Source organism: Melospiza georgiana, chromosome 1 (genome assembly GCF_028018845.1).
Source record: "Melospiza georgiana isolate bMelGeo1 chromosome 1, bMelGeo1.pri, whole genome shotgun sequence".
Lineage (NCBI taxonomy): Eukaryota > Metazoa > Chordata > Aves > Passeriformes > Passerellidae > Melospiza > Melospiza georgiana.
The window spans coordinates 139,011,868-139,028,801 of NC_080430.1; the positions used below are offsets into that span (position 1 = coordinate 139,011,868).

Below are 16,934 nucleotides of genomic sequence, written 5' to 3' on the forward strand. Positions count from 1 at the left end.
ACAACAACGGAAAACTTCAGTATCTATCTCATCTAAAAGATCTTTGTGTGGAAGCCAGCTAGAATGAAGACAAAAGAAGATGCATTTTCAAAGCTAAAGCTTTGTTAAAAGCTCAAGAAACTGTGCCACGTTTAATAGATTCCAAGACATCCAAAATTAACAAAGGCAGACTGGGGCATGATACTTTAATAGAGATTAAAGCTGGGGGCATCCAAATGTTGCCCAACAGAGGGCTGCATTGGCAATATATCAGGAGTCTATTTAGAAAAAAAAAAAAAAGAGCAGATTGCTCATCTTTAATTTGGAGCTAGGGCCCACAGAGGATTCAGGTCCCAGCATGCAGTTCCCCATTTTTGATCCAAGTGGGCCTGAGGGATGTTGTGTGGATTAATTAGTTAATGTTTGTAAACTGCTTTGAAGATGAAAAGTGGTATCTAAGTTCCAAGCATTATTATAACAGCTTTGAGCCATGCTGAAGAACTCCATAGGCAGCACTTTGTCCGCTGCTGGGGCATGGCATGATCTTTTTTTAGTGGTTAAGTAACTGGAAGATTGAAATGGCTCCTTTACTGAAAGAATCCAACCTTTTATTTTGCTGCAACTGGTAATTTAAGTTTTAACAAGCATGCTGAGCTAGGATCCTTTTTCCCAAGAAGGGAGAAGCCATGACTTTCAAAATGAAGTGCTAAGTCTGAGATGGGGTACTTGTAGCTCCTCTTTAGGAGGGCTCAGCACCCTGCAGTTCTGGCAGTAGTCACAGGGAATTGAACTTTGGAAAATTAAGAGATACACTTTAAGCATTTTAGTCTCAAATTGTTTGTCTAAGATTAGGCTATTTTGTTTAAAACACTTGAGCAACATACTCTGTAAACCCCGGTCTATGACATTATTGACTACTCTGAGGGCATGTGTAAAGCAAAGTACAATGTCCCCATAACTGCTAACTTCTTTCCCTTTCTCCTGTAATTCCCCCTTGATAACATAAATTTTATTTCTTTTCTACTTGCTGATGTTTTCCCCCACTGTCCATCTTTTTTTAAATCCCATGAGTTAGTTCAGTTTATTTGCTCTGTAATGGCAAACACCAGCAGGTTTTATTGTTTTTCTATGTATAACCTAATTTTCACTCTATCAAACTAAAACTTCTGAGACATTATAACTTTTGTTTCTATTACTACTACCAGGCTTTAATTTTTTTTTTAGTAGAAGTCTGGCATGTATCAGATACGTGTTTTCTTTCCCTTTTTGCAATTTACAACCTAAAGACAGAGTACAGTTCAAATTTTAAGAAGTAGAACATCTATAAAATAGTAGTGTTGGTTGATAGACAGAAACATGCTAATGTAGTCAGCTCACAGCCAACTGGGCTTCTCTGTTTCTTAATCAGAATTTGTCTCAACAATTTTATGCCACACATAATGGATATCTGATGTATTTAAAATGCTGTACATGCCCATGTCTCTAAAACCTCTTCATTTCTATAATAAGGAGCTGAATGGATTCTAACAGTAAACATAATACTAAACATTAATGTAGTGGAAAAAAATGTTCTGCTGTTCCCATGTTTAGATTTAGCCTTGATAATCTGGAGTATCAGTGTTGGCTTTAGATGCTGCTTACATATTTTGATTCATAGATTTTTTCTCTGCACTATTTTAATTTTCGAGTCATGTGTCTGAACAACATGCTTAATTAATTTTATTATTTATTTTGCTTCCTTTTGGCTCTACATCTACAATTTCACTGTGTATTGCTAGCTAAAAAATTTCTAATATCCCAATGTTATTCCTTAGCAGCCATGTATTTGCAACAGTATTAGAATTTGCAAAAGCAGTTCTTTCCAATTTTTCTTTCCACAGAAATGTATATTTACACTTAGCAGTCATTCAGTATTTCTTGACATGATTATTTGAGAGCTGTTCATTTTAATCTGAAGTCAATGAATCACATAGCACTTGAGTTTACTTGTATTTAAACTTCACTAAAATTTGCTTATTCAAATAAATCCCTAGAAGATTTATTGGCCTCCATTTTCCACTAATTCTGCTACTACTCATTTTCCATTATACCTCTGAGGAATCAGATACTATTCATTTTCATTGCAAAGCTTAGTTTTTTCTTAAAACTGTGTGGTATTCTGATGAGCCAGAAGATGCCAACACTTTTAATTTAGATAAAAATCAAACCGAGTATTTGGGCAAATTTTGCATGTTGTTTCACTTAGTCTAGAGATTATTTTCCTGCTTGTTCCAAAGTAATTAATTTTGATTGTTTTTGCAAAATCAAAGCAACTTCTTGCAGAAGTGCCTCTTTTTTTATAACTTTGCTAAAATGTGGGAAAACAGTGAATTTTTTCAATTTAGCAAACGATAGAATTTTTCGTGTAAAACCTTACTTGACTGAAAGCATTTGATCAGTACTAGTTATAATTAGAAGTGCTATGCTGAAAAATCTTTTAAGCTTTTTAAAAACAAGGTAGGATAGTGATTCATTAAATTGCAAAATATGATATGAAAATAAAGACTCAAATGAAATAGAAGCTTTGGCAATGGGGTAGAATAATTTTTCTAATAAATAATTTTGAAAATGTGGATGGCAGCAGTTTTTTAAGGCTCTCTTTGGAAATTAATTTCGAGTTAATGAAATAATTCCTCACCTCTCAAAGATAAAGCAGGCAGAAGGGCAAAAGGCAAAGGGGTGCTTGGGGCTTGTGTCTTCCCAGTGCTTGGGCTGCAGCTCAGGGATGGGGTGTTAGGGACAGGGCTGTTGGGACTGGCCCTCAGACTCTCAGGCACAGAAAGCCAGAGCAGGGTATCAGATATGCAGATTATGGAAATGTGGCACCTTTGGGACACTTCCCCCAGAGAAGAAACTTTGGGGAAAAAATGTCAATTGAGGCCCACCAGCTCCCAGTTTTAGAGCAAAGCAGAAACCTTCACTCAGTGAACAATAGCAGCAGCTATGAGGGCCTTTTCCATCCCCCTGACACCTTAATTCACTGCTCTGAACTTGTTTGCTCTTGCCAATGGCTTTTTTTCTCCTTTGATCTCAGTCTTGCTCTCCACTCTGCCCTGTCTCCTCTCCACTCTAACACCACGCTGCATTTTCTTCCTTGCTTTGCTGGCTGTCTTTTCTTCTGAAAAGCTTGAGTGCAGCAGCCATCTCAAAAGTTAACTTTCTTACAAACCTGTTTCTTCATGAGAAATGATAGTAATTATTATATTTATAATTAAAATAAAATGTGAAAAAATGGAAGTGAGACGACAGCCATACCTTCTTCCAGAATATTTTCTATGCCCTAGAGCCTAGGACTGTCTTCAGGTAATTAAAAAAAAAAATAACTTGTTTTGTAGAAGATGGTGTTTTGTAATACTTCAGACTAGTTAGAAGTATGTCAACAAGACTTAATTAACCACTGGCTAATGTAGGGAGTCTTGCAGCCTGTTAGGAAGTTCAAATAAAGAACATTTAATCCATAAAAAACTCCAACCGTGTAATCTCTCCAACGTAAAGATTTTGTGAGGGAAAATCCTTATATCTTACAGTGCTCAATTCAAGTACTTTTCAGTACAAATAATGATAAGATTTTTTATAGTTCTCAGAAGGTTTTTTGTGAATTTCTTGACATTTAATCTTGGGATTTGGCCATAAATGTTTTACTGTCCACAAATAATCAGGTCTTTGCTTTATTTTCTAGTAGAAACGATAATGCTAAGTGACCTCAGTGGATGAGATAACATTGCCAGCCCAATGCCATATTGCAGAGAATGCCAGTTTGTGGCTTGAACCTGCTGTTAGTGTTCTTGAGGACTATATAAACAATAACAAAGAAGGAAGAGTGCTGTTTTCTTCTTCATTTACATCACTTTCTTCCATCCCAAGATTTTCCTCTTCTTAGAGTAGCTCTGTACCAACACACAGTATTGCATCATACAAATTCAGAGTTTCAGATGGTATAGCTGTGGTCTAGCTGTAAAGTGTAACTTTGAGGTAGAGCACAGGAATGCTTCTTGTGTACTTTGCTGACTGGAATTCTTTAAATTTTGTTTTTTAGCCTTGAAGAGCTCTGTACACACCTCTAGATGTAACTTGGGCTTTTAGAAGCACAGAGTAGACTTAATTTCTAGTAAAAGAGAAAAAAAACACTGCAAATTTGTTTCCCTGCTTGCTGTCAGGGTGGAGTGAAAACTGAGAAGAAAACATTTTCTTTTTATGCCTTGTTCTGGGAAAGAATAAGTTGCCAACTTTCAAAAGTTTTCTAATGGCTGATGATAGTTACTATTTTATTATTTGGGACTGTGACTTATATTGGACAGCTCCAAACTTTAGCTTACATATTGGAGCTTGGGGATTGAATAATACACAGGACAAACCCATATGAAGTATCAAGATTTATAATGTTGATGGCAGATTTTTAATGCATACTGGAAACTATACATTCTGAAAAAAAAAGCCTGTTGGGTTACTATCTACTGAAGTATATCTTCATTTTTTTCACATCACAGTGCTTATCACAGTCTCATAGAAGAATGAAGGAATGCTTATATGACTGTCTTTGAATCAGTTAGAAATAATTTAAATTAGCAAACCTTTAATGTAATAAGGGTGATTGTATCTGGGCCTCAGCCATGTAGTTACAACTGCATGTAATATTCAGCATTTATTTGTGTCCTCAGAAGTGTGGTGTATATGGCTCCTGATCAAAAACATTTAGCCAGTGAGGAATGGAAAAATAAAAAAAGACAAGTTAGGCAGAAAAAGATCAGCTGTTTGGAGGTGTGATATCTGTAGATGAGAGCCAAGTTAGGAAGGGGGTTAGCTATTGAAATGGCCAAGTTAAACAAGAGACACTTAGGGCTAAGTAGTGTCCCAAAGGATTGATAAACTTTCACATGGGGAGTGTATGTGGTTGAGCCATTAGCCCCAAATAGTGTCTTGTTTAACTTGGCTTTTAAGATAACTAGCCCCTGTCTAACTTGGACTTCTCTGATGGTATCCCACCTTTACAGGGCTGACCCTCTTTATAACTTGGCTTTTTGTATTTATAAAATGGTTTTGATCAGATAGCACTCTTTTTTTTGGCTTTTTTTTTTTTTTTTTTTTTTTTTTTTTTTTGTTCAGGAGAGAATTAAGCTTGCTTTAGAAAAGAATTGAGTTGCAAGAGAGAATATATTAGTGTCGCATTGAGAGACAAGCTGATTTTAATAAAACATAATTGTAGAATGATGGAAAAGGAACATGGCCAGAGCAAGATTTTAACCCACAGCTTGCTCTCCCACAAGTAAGTTTTGTTGCCATAAGGCTGTGTGGAGAAGAACTGAATCTATTTTTTGCATAATGGAACAAGACCATCTAGTCCCTTAAAGTGAATATAAATATGGAAAATGACAAAAAGAAAACTGATATTGCACAAGGGCTGAAAAGCATGAATCCGAATGTGTACCCATGTCTGTGCGCTGACACAACTGCAAGAAAATCAGACAATGTAAATAACATATGGTTTGTTTTTCCTACAAAAGGAGAGAAGGAAGGCAAGGGGGTTTAATAAGTTTGGCAAGCTGTCCCTTCTAAACTATCATAGTCTAAAAGGGACATTTTGTGTATCATTCCAATTCTACAGATGCACTGAGAGCCAAATCCTGCTCTTACTGAAGTCAATGGGAGTTTTGCCATTGACTTCACTGAGACAAAGATTTGGCCTTAAAAGAATTAATTCTAACAATTGGAGTCAAGGCAGTAACAGATCTCTCATACAAGTTTTGTCCTGTGTGGATAGTGAAAGGCTCATTTTTTTAGTTTGGCTAAAGACACTGCTGAGACTCTGAATGCCTGGGGTGTGGATTTGTGAGCGTGTCTGTAGGGAGAAGCTCTCGCAGAGTTCTGTACATTTTGCAGGGCAGGGATGAAATTTTGCTCTGCTTTGGTAGGATGCCGGGTGCAGCGGGGCCCAGAGCCTGATGAAAGGCTCTGACCACTCCTGTGCTATGAACAATTATTCATAATGGCGTTAGAGAGCTCATAAACAGTGTTCTGTTCCTATGATAGATACAGTAAGTGGCTAACATGTTGTTCTCATGTAGCAACATATGCTTTACATAATTTAGTAATGCAGTACTTTTTATAGGCTTTTAGAGTAAAAACAGGAAGGCGTGCTATTCCACTCTGTTCCATAGCTCCTACCCAAGAATTTCTGTATTTGACAGGAAAGGCAGTTTGTAGTGACACAGCCAACTATTGTGCTTTATCTTTAGAGATGCATCTTTTTAAGTTGTGTTAAAATGTCCATAGAGAACCAAGTGTACACTGTTCTCTCTTGTGTACAGCCTTTTGTCTTTTGGTGTATTCTTATCCCTAAGTTAATCAGAGCTTGGCTCAAAATCATCTTGTCAAGCAAAAGTATATGAAACAGGTAGAAAGTAAAGGACTTTTTAAAATGTTTTAACTTTCTAACATAAATTTATATTTTTTGAAGTCTTTTTTTAATGACAAGAGAACTGTCCTCTTCTATTTGATTTTGGTTGAAAAGTATATTTTTTAGCGTTCCTGCTGTAGCAGAAAGTGAAAAGTATATTGCAGCAAACTGAAGAAGAAAAACACAAAATCCCAGTGAAAATTTTATGAAGTTTAGAATAATACCATGGAATGTGAAGGAACAATAGGAGGCCATTGCAAGGCATGAGGGGAAAAATCAGCAGTATTTTTGCCCTGCTGTATAAGATACCAAAGTAAACCTGCTTGCTTTATTTAGACAGGGTCATACTGTAAGTTTGATTTATTTTCTTAATCTTGGTAGGTAAAACCACTGTGAGAGGGAAGGCCAAGGGGTGACTCTCATGTTAATGTGCTTCTTGTTTTCTTCCAGGCGAGTACACAACTGCTACAAATGCCGTCAGTGCAGCTTCACAGCTGTTGACACTCAGTCACTACTAGAGCACTTCAACACTGTGCACTGTCAGGAGATGGACATCACTACAGCCAACGGGGAGGACACTCACGGCGTTTCGTCCATCAAGGAAGAGCCAAAAATTGACCTTAAGGTCTACAGTCTGATTAATCCAGACCCCAAATTAGGGGAGCCCATATCTGACAGCATAGTAAAGAGAGAAAAGATAGAAGATAAGGAAGTGCTCAAGGAGAAAGGCTGGACTGACAGTCCCAGTGATGATCTTCGCAGTGTGACCTGGAGAGGAACAGACATTTTGAGGGGGAGCCCATCCTACACGCAGACCAGTCTAGGCTTACTGACCCCCGTGTCTGTCGGCCAGGAGCAGCCAAAGCCTTTGAGGGATAGTCCAAATGTAGAAGCTGCCCATCTGGCAAGGCCCATTTATGGCTTGGCAGTGGAGGGCAAGGGTTTCCTGCAGGGTGTCCCAGCCGGAGCAGCAGAGAAAGCCGGGCAGCTCAGCCAGCCCTACTCTGGATCCGGGGACGGCAAGGCAAAAGACGAATCCCAGTCCTTATTACGGGTAGGAAACCTTTTTTTACCCCTCCCCTTGCTTTTTATGATTGCATGTATGTTATGTTTGATTGGCCGTGCATATGATTTCCTCTGGTCCGGAGTAACGTGGTTGGGGTTCTTTTAGGGCATGGAAAAAAAAAATGTCAAGGAAAGACTCAAATTTGTAGAGCCAAGTTAGTAGGTAAATTTTCCAAAGTGTTCACATAAAGCAATCTATATATTGATGGAGTATTAGTAAGCGTCTGCTTTTGCTCTTTAGCTCTGATTGAATTTTGTTTAATCATTCCTGCTAATTGTGCAGGTTGGTGATGCATGTGAAGAAGGGAGGTTTAGAACCCCAGAAGGCTGCACATCTGTTACACTAAAACAACTAATCACCTCTTAAATTTTGTGGTGGTGTGACAGTTCACACTTAAGCAGGATTTTATATTACTACATATCTCAGAATATGAAATGTGAGTTAAATATTAATACAAAGTAACCTTTTTTTGTGAAACAACATAATTATATATAAATTTTGACACTTGTCTGGTTGCCTTGGAAGCAAAAAAAAAGAAAAAGAAAAAAAGAAAAGAAAGGATCTCATGTGATAAGAGAAGGTAAATATTTGTCCCACCAAATAATTCCTCTTTTTTTTTAAACAAAAGGATCTATATACAAGGAAGTTTCCCTTCCATCAAGGTGTGTTTTTCCCACTGTAGAGAAAATTGAGGTTAGAAGAGATCTCATATTCTGAGGAGCTGAACAGGGAGACAAATGCTTTTCTCCCGAAGTCATCACACATTTTCAGGAGCTGCTCCCTATCTGAATTTATAGAAATGCCACAGGAGAAGTCAGTCTGCAGACAAAGCTTACTAGAATGGAAGTGATGATCTGCTGGTTTCCTTTTTTGTCTTTTACAACAGCATTTGTAACCACAGAATCAGTTAGTGTAACAATGTCACATGTAACATGTAAAAAGGAAGATAAATGTTTTATTCCATGGTCTACTAAGATTATACACAGGTATATCTGTCTCTGTACATATAGGAGTCTTAAAAGCTGTTTTAAATTAAGTCAATGTTCTTAAAAATACTGCAGCCGTTCTAATTATAAAATAGAGTGTCTGCAATTTAAACCCTGCACGCAATTTATGGGGACCACAAACTTTTGTACCTTAGTTATTGTTCTCAGATTTTAAGTGTATGAGAAGCAGTTACAGTATGATAGGTTCCTTGTTGCTAACCCGGATGTGTGCTCACTGTGGATGGCAGGATTATATTTCTCTCCTCCAACACAAAATAGGTATTAAAATATGTACATAAACCCATGCAGCAGTGGAATTCCTGCTGTACATATGATGTTAGTTACATCCCACCTCAGTTCTTGTACTGGTTCTTAGCCATGTGCAGACAGATTCGCCAGAGGAGCCATTTAATCTGTGGTTTATCAGAATCCAAGTTACTTTCATTTATTTTCAATTTTTCAAATATTTTCATTTAATTTTTTGCTGCCAGAGAATGAAAGAAAGCCAAACAAAAATCTGCAAAGGGACATGGTAGTATGCAGAATCAGCTCTATAAAGGTCTTAATTTGGTTGGTAGCTGGACCTAAAACCTTAGTAAACAGTAGAATAAGGCCATTATTACTTGTTTTAGCCACTGCTGAATATAGAATGGGAAACTGTATGCTGGCTGCTTCTTATGTCATTTTAAAAATAACTTTAGATGCTTTTTTAAAGTCTTTATATAAACCACTTTTATATATGCATATGTTTTCAAATTAATATTTTGTTAATTTTGAAATAGTGTGATCACTTCTGGGCCTAAAAAACCTGTATCTTCCATACTCACCACTTCTGGGACTAAAAAACCTATATCTTCCATACTTCTCTTAAAAAAGATAAAGGTCTTACTTTTGTGTATTAACAGTGCATATAAATTAATTCCTTACATTTTAAAGTGTGTACAACTTTACTTTTCTTTTATAATGATTTATTAGCAGATTGTGTTTATAGTGGTTGATAAAACCTTCAGTCCTTCAAACAGGAATTACTTTTGTGTACACCTTTAGCTGCCACGCTCTTTGAACTCTATTGTGCCAAGGACTTATTTGTCTGTGTCTTTTCCTTACTGATAATATTTGAATTTTCACTTTTCTTTGAAAATTGGGCAAGTTGCTTTTGTCAGCTTGAAATATTTAAAAAAAAGGGGGGGAAAGGAGATTAACTTTTTTCATCTGCTGAACAGAGTCCCTAATATTACATATTTCATCATGATTGATGGATAGAGAAAACAAAATGAGAATTGAAACTTCTTGAAGGTAAGGGGTGATCTGAAGGATAGGCGATATTGGGAGTGTGATTCTGTGAGTGATACTAGTTCCCTCTTCAATCTGTGAAAAAGATCATAGAAACCCAACTCCTTTAATTTGCTCTTGATTTAGCTTTCTGCAGACAGAGTAATGAGATGCAGTTCTGGAGTCACGAATAAGAAGACAAAGAGATGGTCAGCTTGACCATTGGGAGCTTAGTGTCAAGGATTATCTGACATACACATATGTATGCCCAGAAGCTCAGTTGGCCCAGAGAGAAAAAAAAATGTTCAGAAAAGCTTGAAAAACTAATTTTTGTAATCCTCTGAAATAAAAAAAAAATTGCACTGTGTTGTTAAGCAAATCTCTCATTATTATCTACTCATTATTATCTACTTTTCTCTACATTTATTTTTCTAATATGAAATGGCTAGTAGGAGCAGCTAATGCTGTCTAAAAGTTGGTCCTCTCTGAAAGCAAAGTGTTAACTCAATACATCCTTCTAGTATCATATAATGAATGCTTATGCAAAACACTGTATCCCAGGACAACTGGTGACTAGGAAACAAAACCTATAATAAAATCACTGTGGACACCTTCATTTTTTTCCCCCTGAAGACTGACACAGAGGAAGCCAAAAATTTGGAATTACTCAGTGAATAAACACTGAGAAATGGACTAAAAAAGAAAGTTTCTAACACATCCCTTTGGTTGTACTGGCTGTTCTGTATTTATAAAGTGGTTCTGCTTATTACAAATGATTTGTAATGATTTGACAGTAGCAGCAATTCCATGTGCTTTTAATTTTTTACTTTCTTGATGGTGTGGAGAAGGTAAAGAGGAGATAAGATTTTTTCACATTTTTTTCAAGTAGATAGAGGTTGATACTACAGGTTTAAAAGTGATTAGCATTTTGGTAAAATATCAGAGACAATACAAATCAATTGGAGAAGGGGTGAAAATATACTGTAGCCCTCAGAAATTCTTAATGCTTACAGGATAATTAATTTTTAGAAATTGCTTGGAGTAATTTTCAGCTTTGGATGTTGACTAAGCCATTTATATGCTATTTCTTGTATTCCTTCTGTACATGATGACCATGGTCCTTCCCTAGATTCTGTGCTGCAGTAGATTGTCTGTGGGAGTCATTGGGGTAAGATTTCTCTCATTTTTAGAATCTAAAAGACCAAACTGCTTGTGACCTTTCGGGAGCTGGAGACAATGCAAACACACATGTGCAGTTGATGCACCTTTATCCCTGAGAATGCTTCCAAGCTGTGTGTGTGTAACAGAATCTTTCTCAGGGGCTTGGTACACTTCTGTGAGTAGCTTTAATTTATTTTTCTTATTAAAATATTTCCAGCATCTGTACTTACAGTGAATCAGTATGTTTTACAAATGGGAATTACCAAAAATGTACCTCAGCGTGGTACAATGTGGACATTATTTCTGCTCTTCCTTAGAGTAGCTGATTTTCTAGTTGAAAGATTTGTTGATACTGGAAGGTCTATTGAGATGCAAAAATGTTCCTTTTTTTGGGTAGCACATTGGCAGCCAGCAGACTCCAGGCCAGGCAGATTGTTTAATGCTTTGACAGTGCAGATCTTGGACAGCAGGAACTTTTTGCTAAACTGATTTTAAATGAAGTGTCCTGTTTCGGTCTGTATGGACACTGCAGCAGAAAAGTTTCCACAAAACAGGGAATTGTAGCCTGAGCCTTCAGACCTATACACAGGCCTAGTTAGCCCACCTAAAGGTGTTGGTAGAGACATTGTAGTTTAACCAACAAAGATGCAGTGATAACACAGGTCAGTGTGTCTGTCCTGTGGGGTCACATGGACCTGCACACAGCAAGATTACTTCGTGTACTAATCATAGTTTGTGGAGGGATTTGTGTACCATCAAAGGGAGATTGTCACGTTATTCCAAAAGTACTGTGGATTTTTATCAAAGGCATACTGCAGGATGTTACATTAAATATATGACTGAGGTTATGTTAACCTTTACTATGAGCTTTTTATATGGTGCAAAGGATAAAATCTACTCTTCTGTTAAACCGAGATTATTTTGCACCATAATGATCAGACTGTTTAGATACTACAGGAAATCGCGGCATTTCAAAAAAGTTTCATTTACTTTGAGAAGAGTTATTTTCTTTTTGTCTGTGATATTTGCACTTGTGCTATTTCATATGGCATTCTGGCTAAAGCTGGTCGTACAGCTTTAAATTTGGGGGAGATAGAAAATTAGAAAAAATTATTTCCCCTTTCCTTGTTTTGCATTCTCCTATGTAGGTGAGTGGCAGAGCTAATTTAAAAATATGCAATTTATACGTAAGTATTAAATCTACATATAATTGATTTAGTATCAGTGTAGTAAATATCAGACACAGTCCCTAGTGGCAAACCATCATTTCTCCTATTATGAAGTACTGACTCCTGTTATCCACAGAGCTGGATGCCAAATAGCTGCAAAGCATTGGAAATGCTGAACTGTCCTTTATGATTTCCAGAAGACTTATATAAGCACATACAATTCTTGGCCAGAAGAATAACATACATTTGAGGTAAAACCTGCCTCTCTGATGCTGGTAGATGCTGCTGCTTTTATTGTGAGCACAAGAAGCAGCATGAGCAGGTTCAAGCACACAGAGTGGGATCTGGGTTTAAATATGAATTTTTGGTGGTCCCTCCAGGGTGACAGATGGAAGTTTTTGTATTCTTTGGCATTGTGTCCTACTTCCAATCACCTTCTCATAGCAGCATCTTAATAGTATATATACAGAATTAAATTCAATGCATATAATTGTATCACACTTCTCACATTAATTTGCTGAAAGTCTTGGATACTGCATGTCATTCCTAAGCAACTTAAGGAAAGAAAAAGCAGCCCTTTAAACAAGAAACATCTGAAATAGTTTCTCTGTAGCTGCATCTCATTTTTTTCCCATTTCCTCTGACTCTGTTAGAGATCTTTCAGGAAGTATTTATAGTCAAGGCCATTCATTGCCATACGGGTCCTCTAATTAGCTGAGGGGAGCTCAGCAGGCACTGTGTGTTACTAATGCACAGAGCTCTGGCAGGTCAGAGAGCTGACAAAGTCTTTCATTTTTTTTAAAGGCACCTGTTTCCACAAGTCTCTGCCTGGGGAGTCAGTGGGCTACTTTTTTACATTTAACTACATCCTGGAAAATGGCAAGAATCCTCCAACAAGGAAAATGAGAAAATAAAGTTAGTACTTGAAGATAAATGGTTTTGAAGCTTTGTGTTTACCGTGCAAAACGGAGGCGGGTAAAATCCCTGTGCTGGTGAAGGGCTCAGGAACTTTCTAAAGTAACTTTCTGAAGGTTTTCAAGTAGTTTAGAAACAAACATGTACTTGGCTGCTTTTAGTAACTACTGGAACCAAACCCACAAGAAATTGAATGTTTTGCATTACTCATCCTGACAGTGATCAGATAGGACTAGAAAGTAACTTTTAGAAAAATGTTAACCTGCCCAATGAAAGGCATGTTTCTGGTTTTTGTGTGGGGTGTGTCTGTCATGTGGTGAGACAACCCCACCTCGTCCATGTTTACCCACCCAGCAGGGCATAGGGTTTTTTTTTTCTTCTTCTTCTTCTTCTTTTTTTTTTTTTTTTTTTTTTTTTTTTTTTTTTTGTCTCCCTTTTACGAAATGTGGTCTGGAAGAGAATTAAGTGATAAAATCATTATTTGGGCGGGGCACGGTAATAATGCAAAAGGGCAGCAGCTACGTCAAAATCCTTGATGAAAAGGTGAATCACTATGTGGAACAAAGGGCTGGGGAGATGGGTACAGGCCCCCAGGCCGTTGGGTAAGCAGCAGGGTTTATTGAAGTTGCTATGATCAATAACAATGATTCAAGCAGGGAGAACCGAGATAATTTTTTATTTAAAACAAGCTGCTGCATTTGGATAGATGAGATCGTAATGCAGATGAGAACAAGAGTGCTTTCTTGTATTGAACAGAGGGGCCAAATCGCACATGAAATTAGCTCAGTTTTATATGCCTCTTCCTAGTTCAAGTAGGAGGATGTCACTTTTGCTCTCTCTGGTCAGGTGTTTGGTGTCCTGCCCTAGGTGAGAGTGAGAAGGGTCCCTGCACTGTTTTGGCCTGGATGCCACATGCCTGCACCTGGGCTTGGTTTGCTGGATGAAGATAACCTGGGTGAGGATAACCTGGGTGAGGATAACCTGGGTGAAGATAACAGTGTGGCAGCTGCTCAGTGCCACCCCTGCCACGGGGAACAGCAGGAGCGGGCTCGTCACAAGGGTGGGACCATCCTTGGTTTCTCGGCATGCTGCTCCTTGGCAGCCCCCACTGCTCTGGCCTGGATGTCTGGGCACAGAGGGGCCCCCTGACACTGTCCCCTGGCCTGAACAGGGGCCTGCAGCGAGTGGCAGCTCAAGCCAGGCCCCCTGGCCCTGGGCTGGGCTCGGCCCCTCTGCGCTGGCTCTGAGAGCAGCCCGGGCCCGCAGCCCCAACCGGGCACATGCAGTGAGGCAGTGCCCTTCTTGTAGGTATGACTGATTCGGGTAGCAAATATTGTTTTTACCCTCTTCAAATACATTCCTGACGGTTCTTTTTAATTGCACATTGTGCTGACAGTGGCTGCAGGTTGTGTGTGGGGGCGCAGCTGTGGGCACAGCAGAGGCAAACAGTTCCTTCCAGTCCAAATGATGCAGAGAACTTTCAAATGGGAAGTAGGTAAATGCAGCTTATTGCATGATGGCTAAATTAAAGAATTTGTTGAGCTTTACCTAAGTTTTGAAAAGTTAAGTGTGACTGTAGCCATTATACAGCTCTGTTATTTTTCTGCATTGCCAATAGTACTTAGCAATAGATTGTATACCTGAAGTGAAATGGAAGCTAAAATTGTATTTAGAAACTTTGCCAAACTGGATCCAATAAGAAACACACATTCATGCTTGAGGACAGAACTTGCTGCTAACATGTAGATTTTCAATGGAAAATTAAATTTCACAGATGAATGCAGGCAAGGATTGTACATAATTCTATTTTTGCCTGAAGTACCATGGTGCTGAACAGTGAAAATCTGTGTGAAGATACCTCCAGGATCTGGAAGTGCAGAGTTGCTTTCTGCACTGAATTTTAGATGATCCTCTCGTTGTATTTGGCAATTAAAAGACATAATAAATACACTCTTTTAGAGGAGGGATCTTATGATAGACAGCAAATAAATGTTTAATTTATTGGGCTAAAAAGGGAACATTGTAATTATAACTGATTTGAAGAAATCCAGATGCTATCCACATCTGAACAAATTTAAAATGGTTAGGATTTATAAAGAGATTTATGAATAAACACTGCACATACGTGCTTTGATTTTTGTCACGGGGGTATCTAGGGGCGATGATACAGCCAGTTATAAAGAACTCTGAAAAATAATTGTTAGATGAACAGATGTGTGCTGAAATACACATATATACGTGTGTGTGTGTGTGTGTGTGTGTGTGTGTGTGTGTGTGTGTGTGTGTGTGTGTGTAAGACATGAAAAAGGTTTTCTGGAATGTCTTTTGTTACCTTGGCATTCCTCAGAAGATGCATATGGTCACCTTGGAACTAGTCTTAATTTTCAGGTCTCTAATGTAGCCCAATTGATTTAGTGAACAATTTCCTGCTTAATATAATTAATTTACTTCTTCCACCAAGTTCTGTTTTTAAAATGAGGCTTTATAGGGGCTAAGTGGTTCTTGCTGATGTTTTTCTAAGAATTTTTTTAGTAGCATATATATATTTTAGAAAATCTTACAGTCTTTGTTATAGTGATACAATCATGTGTATGTAATATAAATTCATAAATATATGTGTTCTTGTTGCATATTAACCTTATTTAGAGTTCAGATAGGATATATTTTTTAGCATAAAGACAAGAGGAGGAATTTATTTTTTTTTTGTGTTGTGTACAGCATTAGGTTTCTGAAACAAATGGGGTTGTGGCAGCTGAGGTTGTGCAGCACTGCAGGCAGCTCGTGAACAGCCTTGGAAATCTACTGTGTTCGTGTATCCCTGGTCTGCCTGAGATTTCCAAATCTCAGGTTGGTGAATCATGTTTGTCCTAGTTAGAGGGTTAATTTCCTGTGATTTCTTGGCTGCTTGAGACCTTTGTTTCCTAATTCTGTCTGTAAAATGGGAATTTCCCATCTAGAAGGGCAGGAGTGAAGAGAGATGTGTGAAACTCTGTTGTGCAACAGTTCTGTGATAGTGGAAGCAAGAAGAGCCTGATTCATAGGCATCCTGCATCAATATTGGTGGTTATCTTCTCTGAATGTGATGGTGCAAACTTCCTCAAGAATACCAATGAAAGAGGAAAACTGAAAAAACTGATTTTAATATTAACTTTGTTAAAATGTCTATTCTTTCCTTCAGCCTTGCGGAGGGAGAAAAAAAAAGCAAAAGCAGGAATTTTGGAGCGAGACATTTACATATCTTGGTTGACTTTGAGCTCATTTTGGTTTGTGTTCCTCTGATGTGTATGGTAGCAAACTGCACATTTTCACTTATGGGAAGAAGTCTTTTAACGATGGCTTACACTACAGTCTTTAATCATATAAGTTGCCTCAAGCTCTTACTGAGAGTAAAATTCCACCCTTTCCATTTTCCAATGGGTTGTACTATCAGCTGTTTCTCCTTGCAAGACTGTCTGTGATTTGAAAATTGTGTTTAAATTAAAAAAGTGAGGAAAAAAGAGAAATAATCAGAACATTTGTCAAGAAATTTGTTATGAATGGGAATGAGGAGCAATGCAAACAAGCTTGAAATGAGTTTTAATTCACATGTTATTCTGGGAGCCTACAATTTCTGGTGAGAAAATGGCATATTTTAGGTCTATTTCCTCCAGTTTTTGGCATGGAGCAATGCCTGTTTTGTTCAGTCAGATGTTCAAATGGGAATTTTGGATGCTTAGAACTAATTTTAGTAGGTGGGGGCAAATTTATTATGATTCTACAAATAGAGTTTGATCACAGCTGCTTCATTGCAATTATAAAAATTGGCTGCGAATCACTTAAACTATATTTACTGGTTGCAGAAAAAAATCTCATCTATACAAAACTGTCTTGTTGCCCTTAAAGTTCTCAGTAATAGCATTTATATACACAGTATTTTGAATTTGACTTGATCATGTTCCAGATTATTTTCATGC

At 37.7% G+C, this 16,934-nt stretch overlaps 1 protein-coding gene across 3 annotated transcripts in view; it reads left to right on the plus strand.

Annotated features, from left to right (window-relative positions):
- TRPS1 (transcriptional repressor GATA binding 1) overlaps window positions 1-16,934 on the plus strand; it is a 211,661-nt gene that overhangs the window by 57,084 nt on the left and 137,643 nt on the right. For all 3 annotated transcript variants that reach the window (XM_058029306.1, XM_058029298.1, XM_058029314.1), the window contains one exon: window positions 6,863-7,466. In XM_058029306.1, coding sequence (XP_057885289.1) covers window positions 6,863-7,466 — 604 coding nt within the window. The remainder of the gene's footprint in view (window positions 1-6,862; window positions 7,467-16,934) is intronic.